The sequence below is a fragment of the Bombus terrestris genome, chromosome 11 (assembly GCF_910591885.1).
Source record: "Bombus terrestris chromosome 11, iyBomTerr1.2, whole genome shotgun sequence".
Classification (NCBI taxonomy): domain Eukaryota; kingdom Metazoa; phylum Arthropoda; class Insecta; order Hymenoptera; family Apidae; genus Bombus; species Bombus terrestris.
In genome coordinates this window covers 16,955,553-16,975,170 of record NC_063279.1, presented here as the reverse complement: position 1 = coordinate 16,975,170, position 19,618 = coordinate 16,955,553, and the positions used below count along the sequence as shown (strand labels likewise).

The 19,618-nt window shown below is 25.5% G+C and overlaps 2 protein-coding genes across 4 annotated transcripts; one reads left to right on the top strand and one right to left on the bottom strand.

The window, feature by feature from the left end:
• Positions 1-65: 65 nt before the first annotated feature.
• Positions 66-7,647, top strand: LOC100642465 (transitional endoplasmic reticulum ATPase TER94). Its single transcript, XM_012314190.3, has 13 exons — positions 66-215; positions 1,422-1,778; positions 3,315-3,507; positions 3,581-3,815; positions 3,887-4,020; positions 4,092-4,340; positions 4,415-4,579; positions 5,331-5,453; positions 5,577-5,789; positions 5,852-6,160; positions 6,250-6,411; positions 6,529-6,683; positions 6,819-7,647. Exons 1-13 carry the CDS (start codon positions 199-201, stop codon positions 6,907-6,909), a joined length of 2,403 nt encoding a protein of 800 aa, XP_012169580.1. The 5' UTR covers positions 66-198; the 3' UTR covers positions 6,910-7,647.
• Positions 7,648-9,715: 2,068 nt separating this feature from the next.
• On the bottom strand, positions 9,716-18,830 carry LOC100642580 (WD repeat domain phosphoinositide-interacting protein 2). 3 transcript variants are annotated; one of them, XM_012314183.3, is made up of 11 exons: positions 18,410-18,830; positions 17,694-17,776; positions 17,320-17,486; positions 16,693-16,887; positions 16,509-16,625; positions 16,268-16,422; positions 16,012-16,185; positions 15,836-15,943; positions 15,055-15,158; positions 12,432-12,488; positions 9,716-10,522 (listed from the first exon to the last, which is right to left on the bottom strand). In XM_012314183.3, the coding sequence occupies exons 1-11, from the start codon at positions 18,544-18,546 to the stop codon at positions 10,407-10,409; spliced, it is 1,413 nt and encodes a 470-aa protein (XP_012169573.1). In that variant the 5' UTR covers positions 18,547-18,830; the 3' UTR covers positions 9,716-10,406. The 3 variants fall into 3 exon arrangements, with proteins under 3 accessions (XP_012169573.1, XP_003399451.1, XP_020721133.1); XM_003399403.4 differs by lacking the exon at positions 12,432-12,488 and having other exon boundaries at positions 18,410-18,827; XM_020865474.2 differs by lacking the exons at positions 9,716-10,522; positions 12,432-12,488 and adding an exon at positions 14,614-14,829 and having other exon boundaries at positions 18,410-18,829.
• Positions 18,831-19,618: the final 788 nt, after the last annotated feature.

The window sequence follows — 19,618 nt, the reverse complement described above, 5'->3', positions numbered from 1 at the left end:
AAAATGGCAAATCTATTTGTCTATTGTAAATTTGCCTTCAGCTTTTGATTCGACAATAGGGGAGTCCAATGCAAGCCATGAAAGTTCAAATGAGAATGTTCATTGGATCGGCTATAGGTGTAGCTGACTTGTACGTGTGCGATATCAAGTTCTGCTCATTACGTGTGCATTTTCTTTTGCGTTGAAATCAACAGAATAATGGGCGAACCAAAAAGGTAAGACAATTTAACAAAAAAAAAACTATTTAGTCAAATAATATTTGTAATGATATAATTTTAATACTTCAATGTTCAAACATAAAGCATACAAATAAATTGTATCCATGCTTCCAATTTTACGTTGTCATCATGTCGACGCAACGCGTCTTTTTATAGATTCTTATGAAAATAAATGATATCTATTAAATTTTCTTCTATAAAAATTAATCATTCAGTATAAACTTCAATTTTTCTTATGATAACAACGTGTAATAACAAAAATCGCGCTTATCATTTTTGTGTGCCGACTGTTCATGGCCGAATACTATACCGAACATGACAAAGGAATTTTGCTAATACTGATATTTATTTTTTACTATGATATTTTTTAATCTTATAAAGAATTCTTAGTAGAAATAAAATATATAATTTTACTTCTATTTAGTTTCAAGAGATAAGTATAACACAAAACTGCGTAAACATCATATGTTCAGTTTTAAAAACTAAATACATTAATTTTTTAATTACATTTTATATGATTATCATATACGATCTTATTCACACTATAAATGAAAAATGTTACAAATTATTTTTTATAGGTTTAATGAATATTTTGTATATGTAAAATGTCTATTATTTATTCTATGTATAAAAACAAAAGTTTGACGCCTATATTTTTTTATCAAAAATTAAAATTAAGGTAAAACATGTTAAATTATTATTATTAAATTTTATAGAGTACAAAAGTATTTTTGAAGTATAACAATATTAATCATAATGAATATATATTTATATATTTATGATAAAAAATACATTATTTTAATGTAAATAGATTATAATATCAAAATTAATTTCTTAATTATTCATATGTAATGATAATTCATTAAATATGTTATATATATATATATTATATGTTATCATAAAATAGTAATAAATAAAATATCTATCATAAGGAAACATTATGTGTTAAGAAAGTTGTGCTTGTAGTAACAAAAATAAATGAGACATTAAGATTATTATGTTTATAGTACAACTTAAGTGGTTATATAGACATTATATAAATGACATAAAGACATTATCTTTAATAGATTAAATTGATAGATAAAAACTAAAATAGTTTAGTCATAAATTAAAATTATTTTTTATTTACCAGCATTATATATATTTTATTTAATGATTAATATCTCTTTGTTGAAATTAATCAAATGCCTTGTGTTGTAACAGTGAAGATTTGGCAACAGCAATTCTTCGAAAGAAGGACAAGCCAAATAGATTATTAGTGGATGAAGCTATTGCAGATGACAATTCTGTAGTAGCTCTTTCTCAAGCAAAAATGGATGAATTGCAACTTTTCCGTGGAGATACAGTATTGTTGAAAGGAAAAAGACGCAAAGAAACTGTGTGCATTGTTCTTTCTGATGATACATGCCCTGATGAAAAAATTCGCATGAACCGTGTCATAAGAAATAATTTGCGTGTACGTTTAAGTGATATTGTTTCTGTACAAGCATGTCCAGAAGTTAAATATGGAAAACGCATTCACGTACTACCAATGGATGATACAGTAACTGGTCTTACAGGGTAATCAATAGCTTTTTTAAAAAAATGAAAAATATATTTTTCATATTTTAATTTTAATTTTAACTATATCATATTTTTAAATAATGAGTTAATTTTAAATGACATTTAATTTTGATAATGAAAATTGTTTTATTATTTACTCATTATTATTGTTTTTTTGTTTTACATATATAAAGATACAAAATGTACCTAATGTAATAATTGCTCTAGCCAGAACAATATTAGGTATTAGGTCATGCCATAAGTTCGTTCCGTTTTTCGAGCAGTTATATATGTTAAGATTGTTTACATACCTTTCAGTTTCATGAAAAAATGTAATCCCCTCTCGTTGTACAACTTCTTCCCATCTGCTTTAGCCTGTTCTCGACCAGCTAAGCTCAAGTGCATTGGTCCCTTATCGCCGTATGTTTATAAATCAACACATGAAATGTATACACAAAAATCGGCACGAACTTATGGGATGACCTAATATATTTTACATCTTTCCAACTAATATTTAAGATACATAAAATAATTATATATAAAGTAACAAATGAAATCAAATCAATACTTTTTTCAGTTTAACCTGAAAGTAGAGGTTTTTTTTTATTTAATTCTTTATATTCTCAATTTGTCCAATTTGGACATTTGGATATATTCTAGTATTGGATATTTGCATATATCGTAGTATTTTGACATTGCATGCTAATCAAAACAATAAATTTTATAAATCGAAGTAAAGTTATTTTAAAGTTAGGCAAAATATGGCTACTTACTTTCACCTATTTTCCTCAAATAATTTAAAAAATTAATTTTTAAAATAATTAAAAATTTAATATTATCGTGAAAAGTATATATTTAATATATATTTATTATAACAGATATGTTTGAAAATATGTGATATGAAAAATATAATATAATGTTCAGTTTATAGAAGCTACATCATTATAATATGCAATATTAAGATAGTTGTCTACACCAATATATAATGTAATCATATCATTACAAACCTATTACATATTTATGCTTTCAGTTCATTAAATACTTCATATTTAATACTTATTATATTAATATTTTTTGTCAAAAATGTATTGTTATTTTAAATTCATATAAATCAAGTATAACATAGAACACATAACAAAAATGGTTGATATATTTAGGTAATTCCCTTACACAATAACAACTTTAAAACTGGGAGCATTTGTGAATAAAGTAAAATGATTTTAATTAATATAAAATGATATTAATTATATATGTATGCAAACACCCTGTTTTAATGTATAATGTAAATATCAATACAAATTATCTTATGTTCTAAACATCATATGTATATTTTTATACATATATATATAAATATGTACTTGAAGGGATTAAGAAATATTTATATTTAAATTTTCTAATAGATATGTAAATAGAATGTAATGTGTTCTGTGTACATAAAAAAATAAAAGGGAAATTCACATTATTGGTAATTCAATATTATATTTTAATTAATCATTACTTCTTTTTAGATATACATAAAGTTTGATTATAAAGTAACTTACTTTTTTGTTATAGAAACTTATTTGAAGTATATTTGAAACCATACTTCTTAGAAGCTTATCGTCCTGTTCATAAAGATGATAATTTTATTGTACGTGGTGGTATGCGTGTTGTAGAATTTAAAGTAGTAGAAACAGATCCTGGACCATTTTGTATTGTAGCTCCTGATACAATTATTCATTGTGAAGGTGATGCTATTAAGAGGGAGGTTAGTTTAGTATAATCTTTCAACAAGTATTTATTTCTTTATATCGTAATACAAATACGTAAAAACATTGTAGGAGGAAGAAGAGGCTTTAAATGCTGTAGGTTACGATGATATTGGTGGTGTTCGCAAACAATTAGCTCAAATTAAAGAAATGGTAGAATTACCTTTAAGGCATCCATCTTTGTTTAAAGTTATTGGCGTTAAACCACCTCGTGGTATTCTTTTATATGGCCCGCCAGGCACAGGAAAGACCCTTATTGCTCGAGCTGTTGCAAATGAAACAGGAGCATTTTTCTTTCTTATCAATGGTATGTTAATCTTTAAATATGGTATAATATTTTTTTACTTTAGAATGTTACTCAATTTGTTATGTTGAAAGGTCCTGAGATTATGAGTAAACTTGCGGGAGAGTCAGAAAGTAACTTAAGAAAAGCATTCGAAGAGGCAGAAAAAAATTCACCAGCTATAATTTTCATTGATGAACTTGATGCCATTGCTCCAAAAAGGGAGAAGGTTTTTATTATTCATTTTATTTTATACATTTACAAATTGAATGTATGATTTATATGTCATTTTCCATCTAGACTCATGGAGAAGTAGAAAGACGTATAGTGTCTCAGTTGTTAACTTTAATGGATGGCATGAAACAAAGTTCCCATGTTATTGTAATGGCTGCTACTAATCGACCTAACAGCATTGATCCTGCATTGCGACGTTTTGGTCGTTTTGATAAAGAAATTGATATCGGAATACCTGATGCTACTGGTCGTTTAGAAATTTTACGAATTCATACGAAAAACATGAAACTTGCAGATGATGTTGAATTAGAAGAGGTTTATATAATTAAGTTTGAAGTTATTAAATTGTTTATTTTAATAGTATTTACTGAATTAATGCAATCGTTTAGATTGCAGCGGAAACACATGGGCATGTAGGAGCTGATTTGGCTTCGTTATGCTCTGAGGCAGCATTACAACAAATTCGTGAAAAAATGGATCTCATTGACTTGGAAGAAGAACATATAGATGCTGAAGTTTTATCTTCTCTTGCCGTTACTATGGATAATTTCAAGGTAATTACCTCATGCATTAAACTTTTTCAAACCAATCAGTATACGACTGACTATACGTATATCAGTATGTTTACTGTGAATTTACTCTGAAATTTACTATAAATCTTCTTATTTTCTATGTATTATTATTAGTTTTATTTATAAGCATAAGGATATGCAAAAGGGATCTTGTTGAACTATTTCTCCAGTCATATGTTTTCTCCAGACTTTCCATTATTGCTACATAGTTATCAGTAAATTGTAGATATTTATGCACATTTATATTTTCATAGACGTAATTTAAAAAATGAAACCTAAATAGAAGATTATTTTATTTACTAAATATTGTGCAAAATATTATACTTTAGATGTTTTATTTATTTTTGCACATTATACAAGATATATGTGCATTTTTACATTTTTAAATTTCCCATAAATGTATAAAGATCTGCAGTTTAGTTGTTAGTTTTGAAAAGTTCTTCTGTTTATTTGATCTTAACAGTAAAGCTATCCAAATTCGTTTTCTTATTTCAATGATTAGTTTAGTCTTAGTAACTATGATATTGTTAAGTTATCGAAAATTAATTTGAAATTAATAGTGATATTCAAATAGTAACGATTACACTGTAATGACATTGAAATTGAAAGACATTCATAAATACTGTAAATATTGTCGTGTCTGAGAAATTAAATTAAATTTATAAACGTATTGTATAATATAAACTATGTTATAATTTACAATATTATAAATAATTTTATATTTTTACTTTAGTATGCTATGACTAAGAGTAGTCCAAGCGCTTTGCGAGAAACTATTGTAGAAGTTCCAACTGTGACATGGGATGATATTGGAGGTTTACAAAATGTTAAAATGGAATTACAGGAGTTGGTACAGGTAAGAAAATTGTTAAGTAAACTACTATAAATAATAAACTAGACTATATACTAAATAAATATACAATAAAGCTATACAATAAAATTATGAGATTAAAGTAATTATGTTTCCTTTGTTATCTAGTATCCAGTTGAACATCCAGATAAATTCTTAAAATTTGGTATGCAACCATCCAGAGGTGTATTATTTTATGGACCCCCTGGTTGTGGTAAAACATTACTGGCTAAAGCAATAGCTAATGAATGTCAAGCAAATTTTATTTCTGTAAAGGGTCCAGAATTATTAACAATGTGGTTTGGTGAATCCGAGGCGAATGTCAGAGATGTTTTTGATAAAGTAAGTAATTTAAATTCAAAAACATAAAACACAATTATTTTATTTATTATAATCATTTATAGGCAAGAGCTGCAGCTCCTTGCGTATTATTCTTTGATGAACTCGATTCTATCGCCAAATCTCGTGGTGGTACACTGGGGGATGCTGGTGGAGCAGCAGACCGCGTGATAAATCAAATTTTGACAGAAATGGATGGTATGGGCGCAAAGAAAAATGTATTTATCATAGGAGCTACTAATCGTCCTGATATTATTGATCCCGCTATTCTACGACCTGGCAGATTAGATCAGCTGATTTATATACCATTACCAGATGAAAAGTCTCGAGAAGCGATTTTTAGAGCTAACCTTCGAAAATCACCTGTAGCGAAGGTAGGGAAAATAAGATACATTTTTATCTCTAGTAATATTCTACATTTTGCTTCAATACGCCCTAGTTGCCATTAATATTTGTGTTATAGGATGTAGATTTGAGCTACATAGCTAAAGTAACACATGGTTTTTCGGGTGCTGATATAACAGAAATTTGTCAGCGTGCATGCAAACTTGCTATTAGACAAAGCATTGAAACTGAGATTCGAAGAGAAAAAGAACGTGCTAGTAATCCATCAGCATCTATGGATGTGAGTATCTAAATGTTTTAATGTTACATATATTATTTATATTATTATATTATATATTATTACACATTTTAATCAGTTTCATACTTGTTATTGATAATTTTATATATGATATTATAGATGGATGAAGATGATCCTGTACCAGAAATAACTAGAGCTCATTTCGAAGAAGCAATGAGATTTGCGCGACGTTCTGTATCTGATAACGATATTAGAAAATATGAAATGTTTGCGCAGACGCTTCAACAGTCTCGTGGATTTGGAAGTAATTTTAGGTAAAATATATAAATTGTTTAAATATTTTTTAAATTAGTGTATGAAAACAATGACAAAGCGTATGCCTGTAATTACATATTCTATCTAATATATTAGATTATATTTGCTCTAAAGTAAATTTTAAATCTTTGCAGATTTCCGCAAAGCGGAGCAAGCGGTACTCAAGATACAACACAAGGTGATCAAACCTTCCAAGATGATGGAGATGATGATCTTTACAGCTAAGTCTTCATGTCTGTGTACCTCATTACAGTGAGCATGCGACAAAAGGGCCTGTCTATTCTGCAGAAAATACTTTGTGTTTATAAACACAAATTTTACAGAAAAGTAATTCTAAGAAATTGATAATACAAAAATACATGAATCTAATTCAATACCAATTATTCTGTGTTAGTATATGCAATTTTACGTATGTAATTAGGGTAAATTTTAATTAAGCCAAACTAACGATATAAGTGTAATAAAAGAACATTTTTTTATATTCAAATTACACAAGAAAAAATATAAAATTGCGAAAATTATAATTGTACTACTAAGATAATATAAATTTAATTTCATTTTATATGTATAGATATATACATATTATAGATAGAAATATAATTCATTGATTATTACTTTATACGTATATAAACTACCCTAGTCTCATACGTTATTTTGTATATATATTGCATAGAAATATACGAATTTTCCGTTGTTCATAAGTTTTTCTATGTAATTTTATATTTGGGTTATTCACATAAAAACATAATTCTGATTCTATAACAGTGTTATATATTTTTTCAACTTGACTTAGAGATAGACTCTTTTGCTACGTTGTCGCTGTATTTAATTACATTTCATTGTTCACACTCTGAGATTACAGTAATGTGAGAGTTTAAGCAATGTCAGTGAAATTGTTGGAACTGGTGATGTGTATTGGTGAATTTACAGTCTGCTTGTAGTAGTAAATTTATTTACAAATTACCAAAGAATCTCTTAAAACCTTTCATTTTAGAATAAAGTGTTAACTTCATTATTCATATATTCATATATATATATATATATATATATATATATATATACATTCATTTTTATCATAGTTCTCATAACTTTATAAAAGTTGAAGTTCTTTAATTAAGTAATTAAAATTTTCTGATATACATTACTTACATTTACGTTACGTATTTGCAAGTACATCGTTTATTTTTACATATATAATTCTGAAACTATTGATAGTTCAAATTATTTATTATTTATTTATGCAGCACTTACAAATTTTATTACAAGTTATTACAAAATTTTAAATTCTAATTAATTTAAATTTGTGGGTACATATTTTTTATGAATATTTATTAAAATATTTGTATGCACATTGAAAAGAAGAAAAAGCAAAAATTAAACCACTTTTTAAATAGTATATTATTATACCTTATATTACATTAGATATTTGCAAGTTAGATCAATTCACGCTTTACATACTTTTTTATTTGATTTAACATTTTTGTTTTCATTTTCTAAAAGTACATATTATTGTTGTGAAATTTCCCAACCTCTTAATATTTCTAATGGAATCATTACGATACATCTTCACAAAGCATTAAAGTTGCATTAAATACATTATGTAAAATGAATAAAGAATATTATAATAGAATAATAGATTATTGTATAAAAATTTATTATTATGTTCAGTAATATAATTGTTTTATAACGCACAAAATTTAGGAAGATTGAATGTTTTCATAATTAAAAACAATGCATCATTATAATTACATATATTCGTAAGAAGTTTTATATGCAATGTCAGTACTTAAAAATTTATTATATATGCGTATGTACACTTGTTTTTAACATTACTTATTTTTATAAAAGTTAAATTATTTACTAAACAAGACATTACGTTCATACAAAAGCACCGAAAGACATTATGGGTCTACAGTATTTGAATTAATAATTACATAGATTATTGCCTATTTTTTAAAATAATATTATTGTTTTAAATAACGATGTTGTCTGCGTCCTTAGATTAAAGCATATATTATAAAATGAGAACAAAGTTTTATTGCTTATGTATTTTCAAAATTATAAACAAACGTGTAAAGTCATAGAAACAATACATAATATTATTTTAGACTTGAAATTTGAATGTATCAAACGAATTAAAACAGTTCATACTGAAAATAAATGAAATAACAAGGATAACAGACAACACAAGATCTGTATCATATACAAACTTTTAATTACAAATATGTAAATATAATATCCTGAATTTTGCTTTGTTCTATTATTCTAAACATTCAAAAGTAAAGACAAATATCAAGTTTAGAATAAATATAAAGAGAGCAAGCAAAGTGCGGAAATATATAAGTGGAATTGATAATATAACAAAAAAAAAAAAAAACGTCATAGAACTAACACAATATAGGAAAACTACTTGGAATTTATAATATACCTTCAGAAATGCCACAATCTTTCATTATGCATAATACATATAAGGTTATAATAAATTTAAAAATTGATTGATACTATATATAGAAAAATTACAAATCATATAATCAATATTTAAACAAACTGATAAAATATTTTTAACTAGATATTTTATTTTAAGAAAAACATGAAAAATAATGGAATTCATTCAATTTTTTGATAAACAAGACTATTGAAAACATACTAAATATATGACAATTATATTATTATACACTGAATAAAGTACAATAATTGAAAAGAAGATAAAATTTTTTCAATGTCTTGGTTTAATAAATGATATTTAATTATATTATTTCCTAAAAGATGTCTTCATACGCATTGTAAATATTTTATGTTCAAAATAATTTTAACTTGAATAAAAATTCAAATATAATGAAATTCATTTCATTTTATATATAACTGTTTATATAAACTATTTTTCACATTTACATTATATGAAATATTTCATATATAAAGAAAACATGAAATATGTTATCACAAGTATTTTCAGAATATTCCATTTTTGAAAAATATTCATGGACAAGTTTGTTAAAAACATGTAAGTATTATACTTTTCCCAAAACGTCAATTTATAATATTTCTTAAAAGAATAAGAGGTTGTTTTATTAGTCACTGAACACACAGAATATGACAATATATAATTACAAAATACAGTAATTCAATAAAAATAAGTACAAAACATTCAATAAGAATATTATGTACTGAAAAAAATGTTTTTGCATGTTTGATGTATATAGTATCTTGTTATAAACATTGTTTTAATAATTCATAGTAAAAATACTTAAATGTCTACATTGTTTCACATAATTTTATGTTAAACATTTTTGCTAAATATCTTCAAGCATATTACACCTTAAATTTTTTCAATGTATTTTCTTTTAAGCATTGCAGTAACCATCATTAAATTACTAAACTTTCTAAAATCAACTGCATGCTCTTTGATAATAATAAGATTCTAATATAAAATACTGACTTGAAAAACTGAAACTAAAAGTATCATAAGAATTCTTTCAAGTTATTAACTTTTGATACGATATGAATATCTAGATATATGATAGCTTTAGTATTTATATAACTTATACAAATTCATCACTGTTTTTTTATAATATTTTCATTAAAAAAGAATTTGTTGCTTTCCTGAATTTGCAACATTAGCTATGATTATAGATTCATAGTTGACCTGTATTCAGTGTTCTAATTTCAATCACTGTTAGATATAATTCATCCTCATAATTTTTGATATGCCTCAATTATTACACTCAATCCGTCCTTTGCGTAACAGGTGGAAATTCAGCATCATCTTTCAAACGGAAGGAACCCGAAAAGCCTGGTGGACTCTCAGTTGCTGCTATCATCTCGTGATACTTTTCGGACTCTATAAAAATCCATTTATTTATTTCGATCATAAATATTCAAATTAATAACCATTTTAAGCGGATGTAACGATAAAGATGTATGAAATTGGAATTCAATGATACATGACATATTTTTCATATCAGATTTCATTAAAAAACTTTCAATATTTATCAACACAAAACTAAATATAACGGAAAAATATTTCAATTATCATTGTTTTTATTATTTTTTCGAAATGTGGTTGCAACATTTGTTAATGAATGTTAATAATTAAAAGACTCATTAACATTAATTTACAAGAAATATCTTCCACAATAAATCAGAAAAATTTATCTGTTCTTCAAAATTATTAATATTTTACTTATTTATATTATTTCTTAATATTGTGACACAAATATAATTAGAAATTTAATTAATAATTTTATTTCTAATAAAATAAAATTTAACTTATATATACACATTTCATTCATTGAAATATAGCTTATATGCAGGATGCCTCACCTAACTCCACCTTAATTATTCTCTTATTTATCACCGAACAAAAAAATGTTTCGACAGAATATTGTATTTTGGAAGAGAAATTAGGCTATGAGAGCGAAAATCATCTGCAAATCATATCTTCTGAGATTTTACTAATAATGTTTTTGTTTACGAAAGAACTTGTTTTTTGTTTATCATTAAAAAGGTGAGATTAAAATGCACCCATGCATATCCCATACTATGACCTTCAAATGACCCAGAGATTTCCTACCTAAACAATTGAAGTGGAAGCTCATGGACAATGAATTACAGAAGCAAAATATAAGCATTTTAGTCGTATTATTTATTCTTTTTTCAAACTCAATACATTTGTTTAGATGTAGAACTAATACAGGCCCAGCTCTTTTTACTGTATCCAAAAATATGCTTGCACATATGATGTTGGAAATACGCACTTTCACCTCAGGAGCCTGAACATTGATATATACAATATCATTGATCATGGACTTTAGCATATTAAAATAATAAAGAATGCGATTAAATGGTTCATTTTGTTTCTGTAATTTATTTCAGCTTCCACCTCAATTATCTACTTAGAAAATTTTCTGCCCGGGTTATTTCAAGATCATAGTATGTGATATATTTTGATCTCAACTTTTTAATGATAAACAAAAAAATATGCCATTTCGCTTAAAAAAGAAAAACGTTACTATTAGTAAAATATGACTTGAAATGATTTTCACTCTGAGAGCCTAATTTCCATTTTGGAATACAATAATGTTCCCCTCCAAACATTTATTTGTTTCACAGCAAATAAGAAAGTAATTAAGGGTGGCAGAGTTGAGTGGGACACCTTGTATATTTTAGAAATAATATACGTTCATACATTTAAAATATCTTAATGCGTATTTTACTTTCTTATAATATAAAGTAATTACCTGCAAATTTATTTTTTCTTGGTTATTAATTTCGAATGTTTAAATATCTTGACTATATTGTTATGATTCAAAGTATTTTAATAATAAAAAAAAGTTCATTATCGAATTAAATTATAATAGTAAACATGAAATTCGGATATGCAGATTTTCATTTTGTTTTAGTTACAGAAAAATAAAATTTAGTATTCTACACATACCCAAGTGCATATTAATTATTGCTTGTAAGTAGTTGCTCTTTAATAGCGTAATATTGTGTTTATTATTATAAGTATATTTAAACTATGATTATTAAATTTTAGTAAATATACATTTAAAATATGTAGCACCCAAACCATGTAAGAATTACTTAATGTTACTCTCATTCTTTTCCTCACTGCATATACAAAAAAATATGTAGGATAAAGTATTAATTATAGCAGAAAAACCACAGTAAAAGAATTTTTAAGTAGAATGTATATGGAGAATGAGAGTGAAAAAAAGCAAGGGACAGAATAGAGAATATACCAGTACCTGACATGGAGTCTGGCGAGCGGCCGCGCAACACACCCGCGTAGCTATTTATGCAGGCTTCAGTGGATAATAAAAAGAAAAAAATTACATCAAGTAAAGTCAATTGTTGGGGCCCCCCTTTAGCCCCTAAAGAAGTTACTTATTTACTTAAGAGGGGTTAGAAGCAAGGAAAGAGAAAATATAAAGTAAATAATAAAAAATGATAAATAGTGTCAGCACAAGGGATTAGATAAGTTGTATTTATAATAAATAATAAAACAAAAGTATAATTTAATTTTATTACGCAATTAAGAACATTATTTTTCCTAAAGGCATTGTATGAGTATCTTATTTAAAAGGAGTTAGGACATATTGTTCTCAATATTTCTAAAATTATAATTAATCATTTGATAGATATACTTCTTAATAATATTTTAACGCTTATAATATGTCATAATTCAAATTACCTAAAACAACGTCCTAGAACCAACTAAATTACATACAGTAAGGAAGCATAATTAAACTAATAACAACAATTTTTAAGAATACACTATTCTCTGTAATTGTTTAAATCTTAATTGTTAAAACTGTATTTTTTAATGTTTCAAACTTTTGTCCTATATTTTGTCTATAAATAAATAACATGAATTGAAAAGCTTAGTTTTACATTGAGCAATATATTTATAATTTTCTATATACAAAAGTTAGCGTAATTTCAGTTCACTATGATAACTTAATATATTACTTTTATTAATAATGAAGACTTAAAATTTTATTTGCAAACAAAGTATTATAAAAATAAATTTGTCTCCATAGCAAGACAGTCTAAAATTTTAAGACACTAAACAATTATTCAATTGTATATGTGCATGAATCATATATTTTTATTATATCACTTTCATTTTAACCTGAAAATTAAGAATATCTTGGATTTTGTGCATCTGATATGTATATACATATAAATATGGCGACATTTCAAAACAAAGCTTATTGAATTAATTAAACATTCACAAATATTACCTCCAAAAACATATTATGTAAACATAATGTAATTTATATTATGTAAATTCCAATCATCCAGATTAATATAAACAAAAAGATGAATAATTTGTTAATATTTAACATTTGTTACTGTTTTTAGTATTCCCTAGAAAATAATACAAAATTTAACTTTATCGTAAATTTGTAATAAAAAGAAAGTTATTTAACAAAGCTAATTCATATATTTTATCAGTATTTTTAAATTTATATAGTAAACATTAATAATTATAGAACTGAATGATCAATTTAAAAATATATGTATATATGTACTATATACATACTCTTTTCACACTATCAAAAATATTATGCTCTTACAAATTTAAAAGCATATTCAATACAAAACTGATTTTTCATACATTTACTTTATCATTCGATAAAGTGAAAAATTTGAAACAATTAAAGTTATTCCTTTGTAGTATACTAATCAAAATGGTATTAATTTCTCTATTCAATTATATATTTTGTAACTTTATGTTAAATAATGACTGTTTATAAACAATTTTGTTATTAATTTAGTTATGCTCTTTATTGTATTTATTTTGAAAAAGAATGTATTTATGTACATTAAACACTTATTTTTTTTTAATTTGTATCTGATATAAAAATAACTTTAATAAAATATGTATTTCCAATTCTATGATAATGATAATTATTTTACAAACTTATATTAATATGTACCCCATGCACAGATATACACACTATGCATATCTATTATTAAGAACATTAATCTTTATGTATGTAGTTTAGTAAATTGCGTTAAATAATAATAAATATTAATAAAATATAATCTTCATTAATAACTCATTAAAGTATTATAGAATGGATTTCTTCATAATTTCCCAGAGAATTAGTTGTGAGTCATATTGTATTGTTCATTAATCTTAATATTTAAAAAAATAAAATTTGTCATGATTCTAAATATAAAAAAACATTTATCATGTTTTACAATATTCATTTATATACATTTCTGCATATACAAAAATATAATTTGATTTTAATATGTTATATCCAATGTGGTATTAAATTTGTAAAAGTAGAAGTAAATACTGAATATTTTTTTTGTATATGGTAAAATTATTTCAACTTTTTACATTCTGTATAATATAAAATGCTACAATATATCAAAATCTATATTGTCAAAAATAAATATAATATTCACTTCTTTAAATATACAGTTTCTTTAATAAACTTTTGTTATATTAATTACAACATAAATATAGGTAAGAACCACATTGTGTGCAAATAAATGCACATATGCATTGACAAAATATGATATACAATTATAATTTGTGCATGTAAATACTGCATCTACAGCAATTATAATGTATCTATACATGTACGTTTGTCTTAAAAACAGAGAAGGCAAGCCAAACTTAATCTGTAAATATTTTAAAACAAAAATTCTTAAGCATTTCTTGATTTTAAGATAAGAATTCATCAATATTTAAATCGAATATTAAAGTTCAATGAATCTTATAATATTATAGTATAGTCATGTTAATGTGTCAGTTTCATATGAATGATATATCTTTATCGTCAACACGCTCGATGGTAAAACCTACATTATTTTTAATATGTTTAAATACTTATGATATTATCATACCTGTATTTTGTACTATTCGTGCAGTATTCGTTCCTGAAGGAGGTTCTGTAGATCCTGCTGTAGACGCACTAGCACAATCCACTTCATCTCGTTTACCATCTAGTCTATAAATGTAATTTATTATTCATATCTCATTATTTACATGACTAGAAAATTTAAATGATGTTTTATGATATAATAATAATAATAATGTTTTATTGTACATTGTAATGTAATAACTTTATGTCTGTTACAATAAGGTTCTTTGGCACAATGGATTGATTTATTTAGTATATCTTTACTTATTTTAGGAATAGTTATTCTAATCTTATAACATACAATAAATACAGATATATTTTATGCTATAAAAGAATTTTAAATAATTAATTTGAAATAATTTATAGAAATTTAATTTTCATGTAAATACACTGAATTGATTAAAAAAATGTACAAATATATATTTTATTAAACTCAGGAAAAGTTTGAAAAATCTGCGAGTAGATGTAAGAAAAATTTATGTTATTAGAGAAAATTATCATATACAAGACAATGATTTTTAAGGAAATGCTAGGAAAAATTGTAACTACTATATAGATGATAAATTAGAAAAATTTGTGCGTATTTTCAATAGTTAAAAAATAATAGCACGCATATATTTAAGTTAGACAGGTTATAGAATACAAGCAATGCAATTGCACTGCATGATACACAAGAAGTTACGTACAATACAAAATAATTAAATATCAAAATTATTGATGAGATATGAATTAAATTAGAAATATTGTATTGTAGAAGTACAAACCTATGTTGTTTAAGCAATGTACAATCTCCACCTTCAGTTGAGTCCAAATTATAAACATACAAATAACCCTCAGCACTAGCCACCAACAACCTAAGTACTTTATGTACGCTGTATAATAAAATACATTTTAGAAAAAGTATATATGTTCATATACGTAATTTATTAATTAAACTTACACTGTGATGGCACAAACATTTTTTAATCCTTGAAATGGCAAATGGACGCTAGCAAAGGCACGTCCCTGATTGAAAACATCAGTTACTTGTGAAGGTAAATAATTAGCTGATGCAGATACAGCCTTTGTTAAGTATCCCATCCAAGTTTGTGATTCTTCTGTTGTTTGCCGCAATCTGATAATAGTAAAAGAAAATTTGAATCATTAAAATGAAAATTTGATGGTAGCATTAAGTTAAATAATGACAAATTACATACGCTTCCTTTGGTTCTTCCAACTTGAAAATATGCACTGTTTCTGTATTACTTGAACAACAAAGAAACATAGAGTCCACACTAAAAGCAAGACTGCTTATAGATACGCATCGCTTAACTCCACGACGAAACTCAAACAGTTTTGTACCATCATGAACCTTCAGAGATATAAAGAACCTTCAGCAATGCATCTAAATTTAGGAACTGATCAAATAATTAATGCCATATGAATAATTAAACTTACATGGAAAACTCTAATTACAGTACCCTTTTCGGAAGCAGTAGCTACTTTGGTACCATTAGGGCTAAATGCAAGTGCTGCCAATGGGCTGTCATGCGCAGGAATCATAGTTTTAGCTTGCTAAAAATAAAAAGTACATATTTAAATGTGTAATCCCTATTTTTATTAAGTTTTTTATAATACTTACAAGATTAATTGCATCAAATATTTGAACTTCACCAATTGTGTTTGAACCTGGATAAGCTAAATAGCAATTATCACTATTTATTGATAGTGTACACAGACCTGCTAAATTAGGTGGAGTATCACGAATTGTATGTAACACTTTCATGTCTCTTATGTTATGAATATATAATGATTCTTCCAGACATACCACTAATCTCTGTAAATTTATATTACTTTATAATTCCTATATATTTAACAAGATTATGATAATATGATGTATATCGTTCTATTAATAGAAACTTGTTTATAGAAATGTTTGATACATCTGATCTATCTATAACTGTATTATTTAGGAGAAGTCTCATTTAAATCAGCTGTTCCAAGAATGTTCATGTTTCTTATGTTCAAGTCTCTTTCACATTAAATAAAGAAAAGATTAAAACTAATTTCTACAAAAATAGTTTAACAAATGTTATTTCATAGCTTTATGTATCAAAATACATAATTTAAGATAATACATAAAGTTAATTTCATCCACAAAATATTTACTTCAATGAAAGGAACTAAAATTAAAATTTAAATAAACTAGTTTCTATTATCATACTATCATTGCTATTCACAATTGCTATTATAATATGATGAAACTTACTGCCCTATTCAATTTCACAGCCAAAATAGTATTAGAATAACTATAATGGCAAATTTCAGTGCCCTTCCTAAAGTGACAAACTTTGAGTTTACGAGGCGACCTTAAACTAACTACCGCCACAAGACTGCTGCTGAATAGTCGTTCAACAATGTATATGTCTTCAGTATCTGTAGTTTACATAATGATACATAATTGAAAAGATGATCTAGTAAAGAGATATGGTAAAAGATACTAAAGATAACAGAATATATATTAAGAAAACATAATTTCTAAAAGGTTTATAAAAATATAAAATACTTGTCTATGCATGTATATATGACTAATATATACAAACAATTTCAATGTTTATTTTTATATGTATAAACATTTGTTACCATTTTCATATATTTTCTCAAGATGGTCAACAGAGCTTAAAGAAAAAAGTTTGTAGCCTGCCTTTGATCCTACTGCCAAAGATCTGAAATAAATTTTATATAGAATGACTATTATCAATAAGATACAGGGTTTTGAAACATTAATAAATTTTCAAATTACATTACATTGCATTAGCAATTAGTAATGGTTAGTACAGTAATAGTTATTGCAAATGTGTTGATATTGTAAAATATAAAGTATTATATATTAATAACGGATTAATTAATAAGGAAATAATTCTTCTTTCTCCAAGGCAACTTGAAACAATGATGACAAATTAAAAGTGGCATAGAAACCAAGATAATAACATGATAATGATAAAAGGCATTAGGTATATACAAATTTTTGTGATCATAATCATTTTATAATAGTGATATGCAAGGTAATCGATATGAATGACTACTACATCAATAATACGCATCAATAATAAGTAAACGAAGATGAATAACGCAGACGAATAGAAACACTATAAGAAATCCAGATATGTACGCGTCAGTAGGTATACATAAAATACAGAATGTTTTATGTAATTGATGAAACAAAGATATATTAATACACAAGATATATTCTTAATTTTGTTTTTAAAGAAACAAATTTCACTTCGTAACGAAGTAACAATAAGGTTAGGGAACAAAGGACGACGTCCTCACTTCACAACCAAGGGTGCGACACTTACGTGCAATCCTGATTGAAGTTAACAAAGAAAACACGACTTTGAGGATCAGTAGTCTGATTTGCGAGGTTCATTAGTCCTGATATACTGTATTTTAATCCTTGTGTCAATACATCCACGTTATGCACGAGATTTTGCATAAATCGCACGGACTATCCGCGTAAGAACACTTTATCCACTTCTTTCTTAATTTCTTTTTATATCCTTTTCTCTCTTTATTTTTATTGCCTCTCTTTATCTGTTTCTCTTTTCCTTGTACGTATGCTCATACAAATACACGCACGCGCACGCTTCTGCAAGATTTGTGAACAGATGTCGAACTCGGTGTCGACGATTCCTACAAGTGACTATGTATACAGCGCATTATACAGATTCATACTACCAATGTTTCATATATCGAACAGCTGACAATCTCTACTAAGTTGACTAACTGGCGGAACGACGAAACTGAAACATCAAATTTTATTTAATACATTTTATTGTCATGACAACTAATATGAATAATTAAACACTGTTATAATACTTTTTCTGTCGTTCTTTATTATACTTTATTTTGTAGTTATTATATTAATAAAATCATTTCTTATATCTCGACAAACCAATAAATATGTTAATAAGGGAAATATGTTGTACTTATATCTATACCTCCATTCCTTTATTAACAATTATTTATGAATTATATTTAATTATAACATGCTATTAAAATACAAAATTAAATAAATATTAATACATATATACATATATATATATATATAATTTGTATTTCAGTGTGACATAAATTACACATGCGCATGCGCGCGCGCGCGCGTTTGGTATGATAAATTAAAGGACTTACAATATAAAAATATCAAAAAAAAAAATGAAAAATAAAATGTTTAGGACAAAGGTTCTATTATTATATTAACAAATTGTTTATGTGATTTCGGATAATTTTTAATAATCTAAAAAGCGTTCAAATATTTTTTCCAATTATATTGTCTACAGAAAATATGTTATTAGTAAAAAATGCTAGGCTTCAATAAGAAATTTACATTAGAGTATGCTTATTACATTTTCATATGGATTATATGTATGTATTTACATTTAAAGATCAGTCACTCGAGAAAAGCTAAAAAAATTTGCACTAGGAAACTATTTTATAATTATAGAGTACACATAAAATTTAAACTGAAGTTAAAAACTAGTTTTTGAATTCTTTCTTTCTTAAATTAT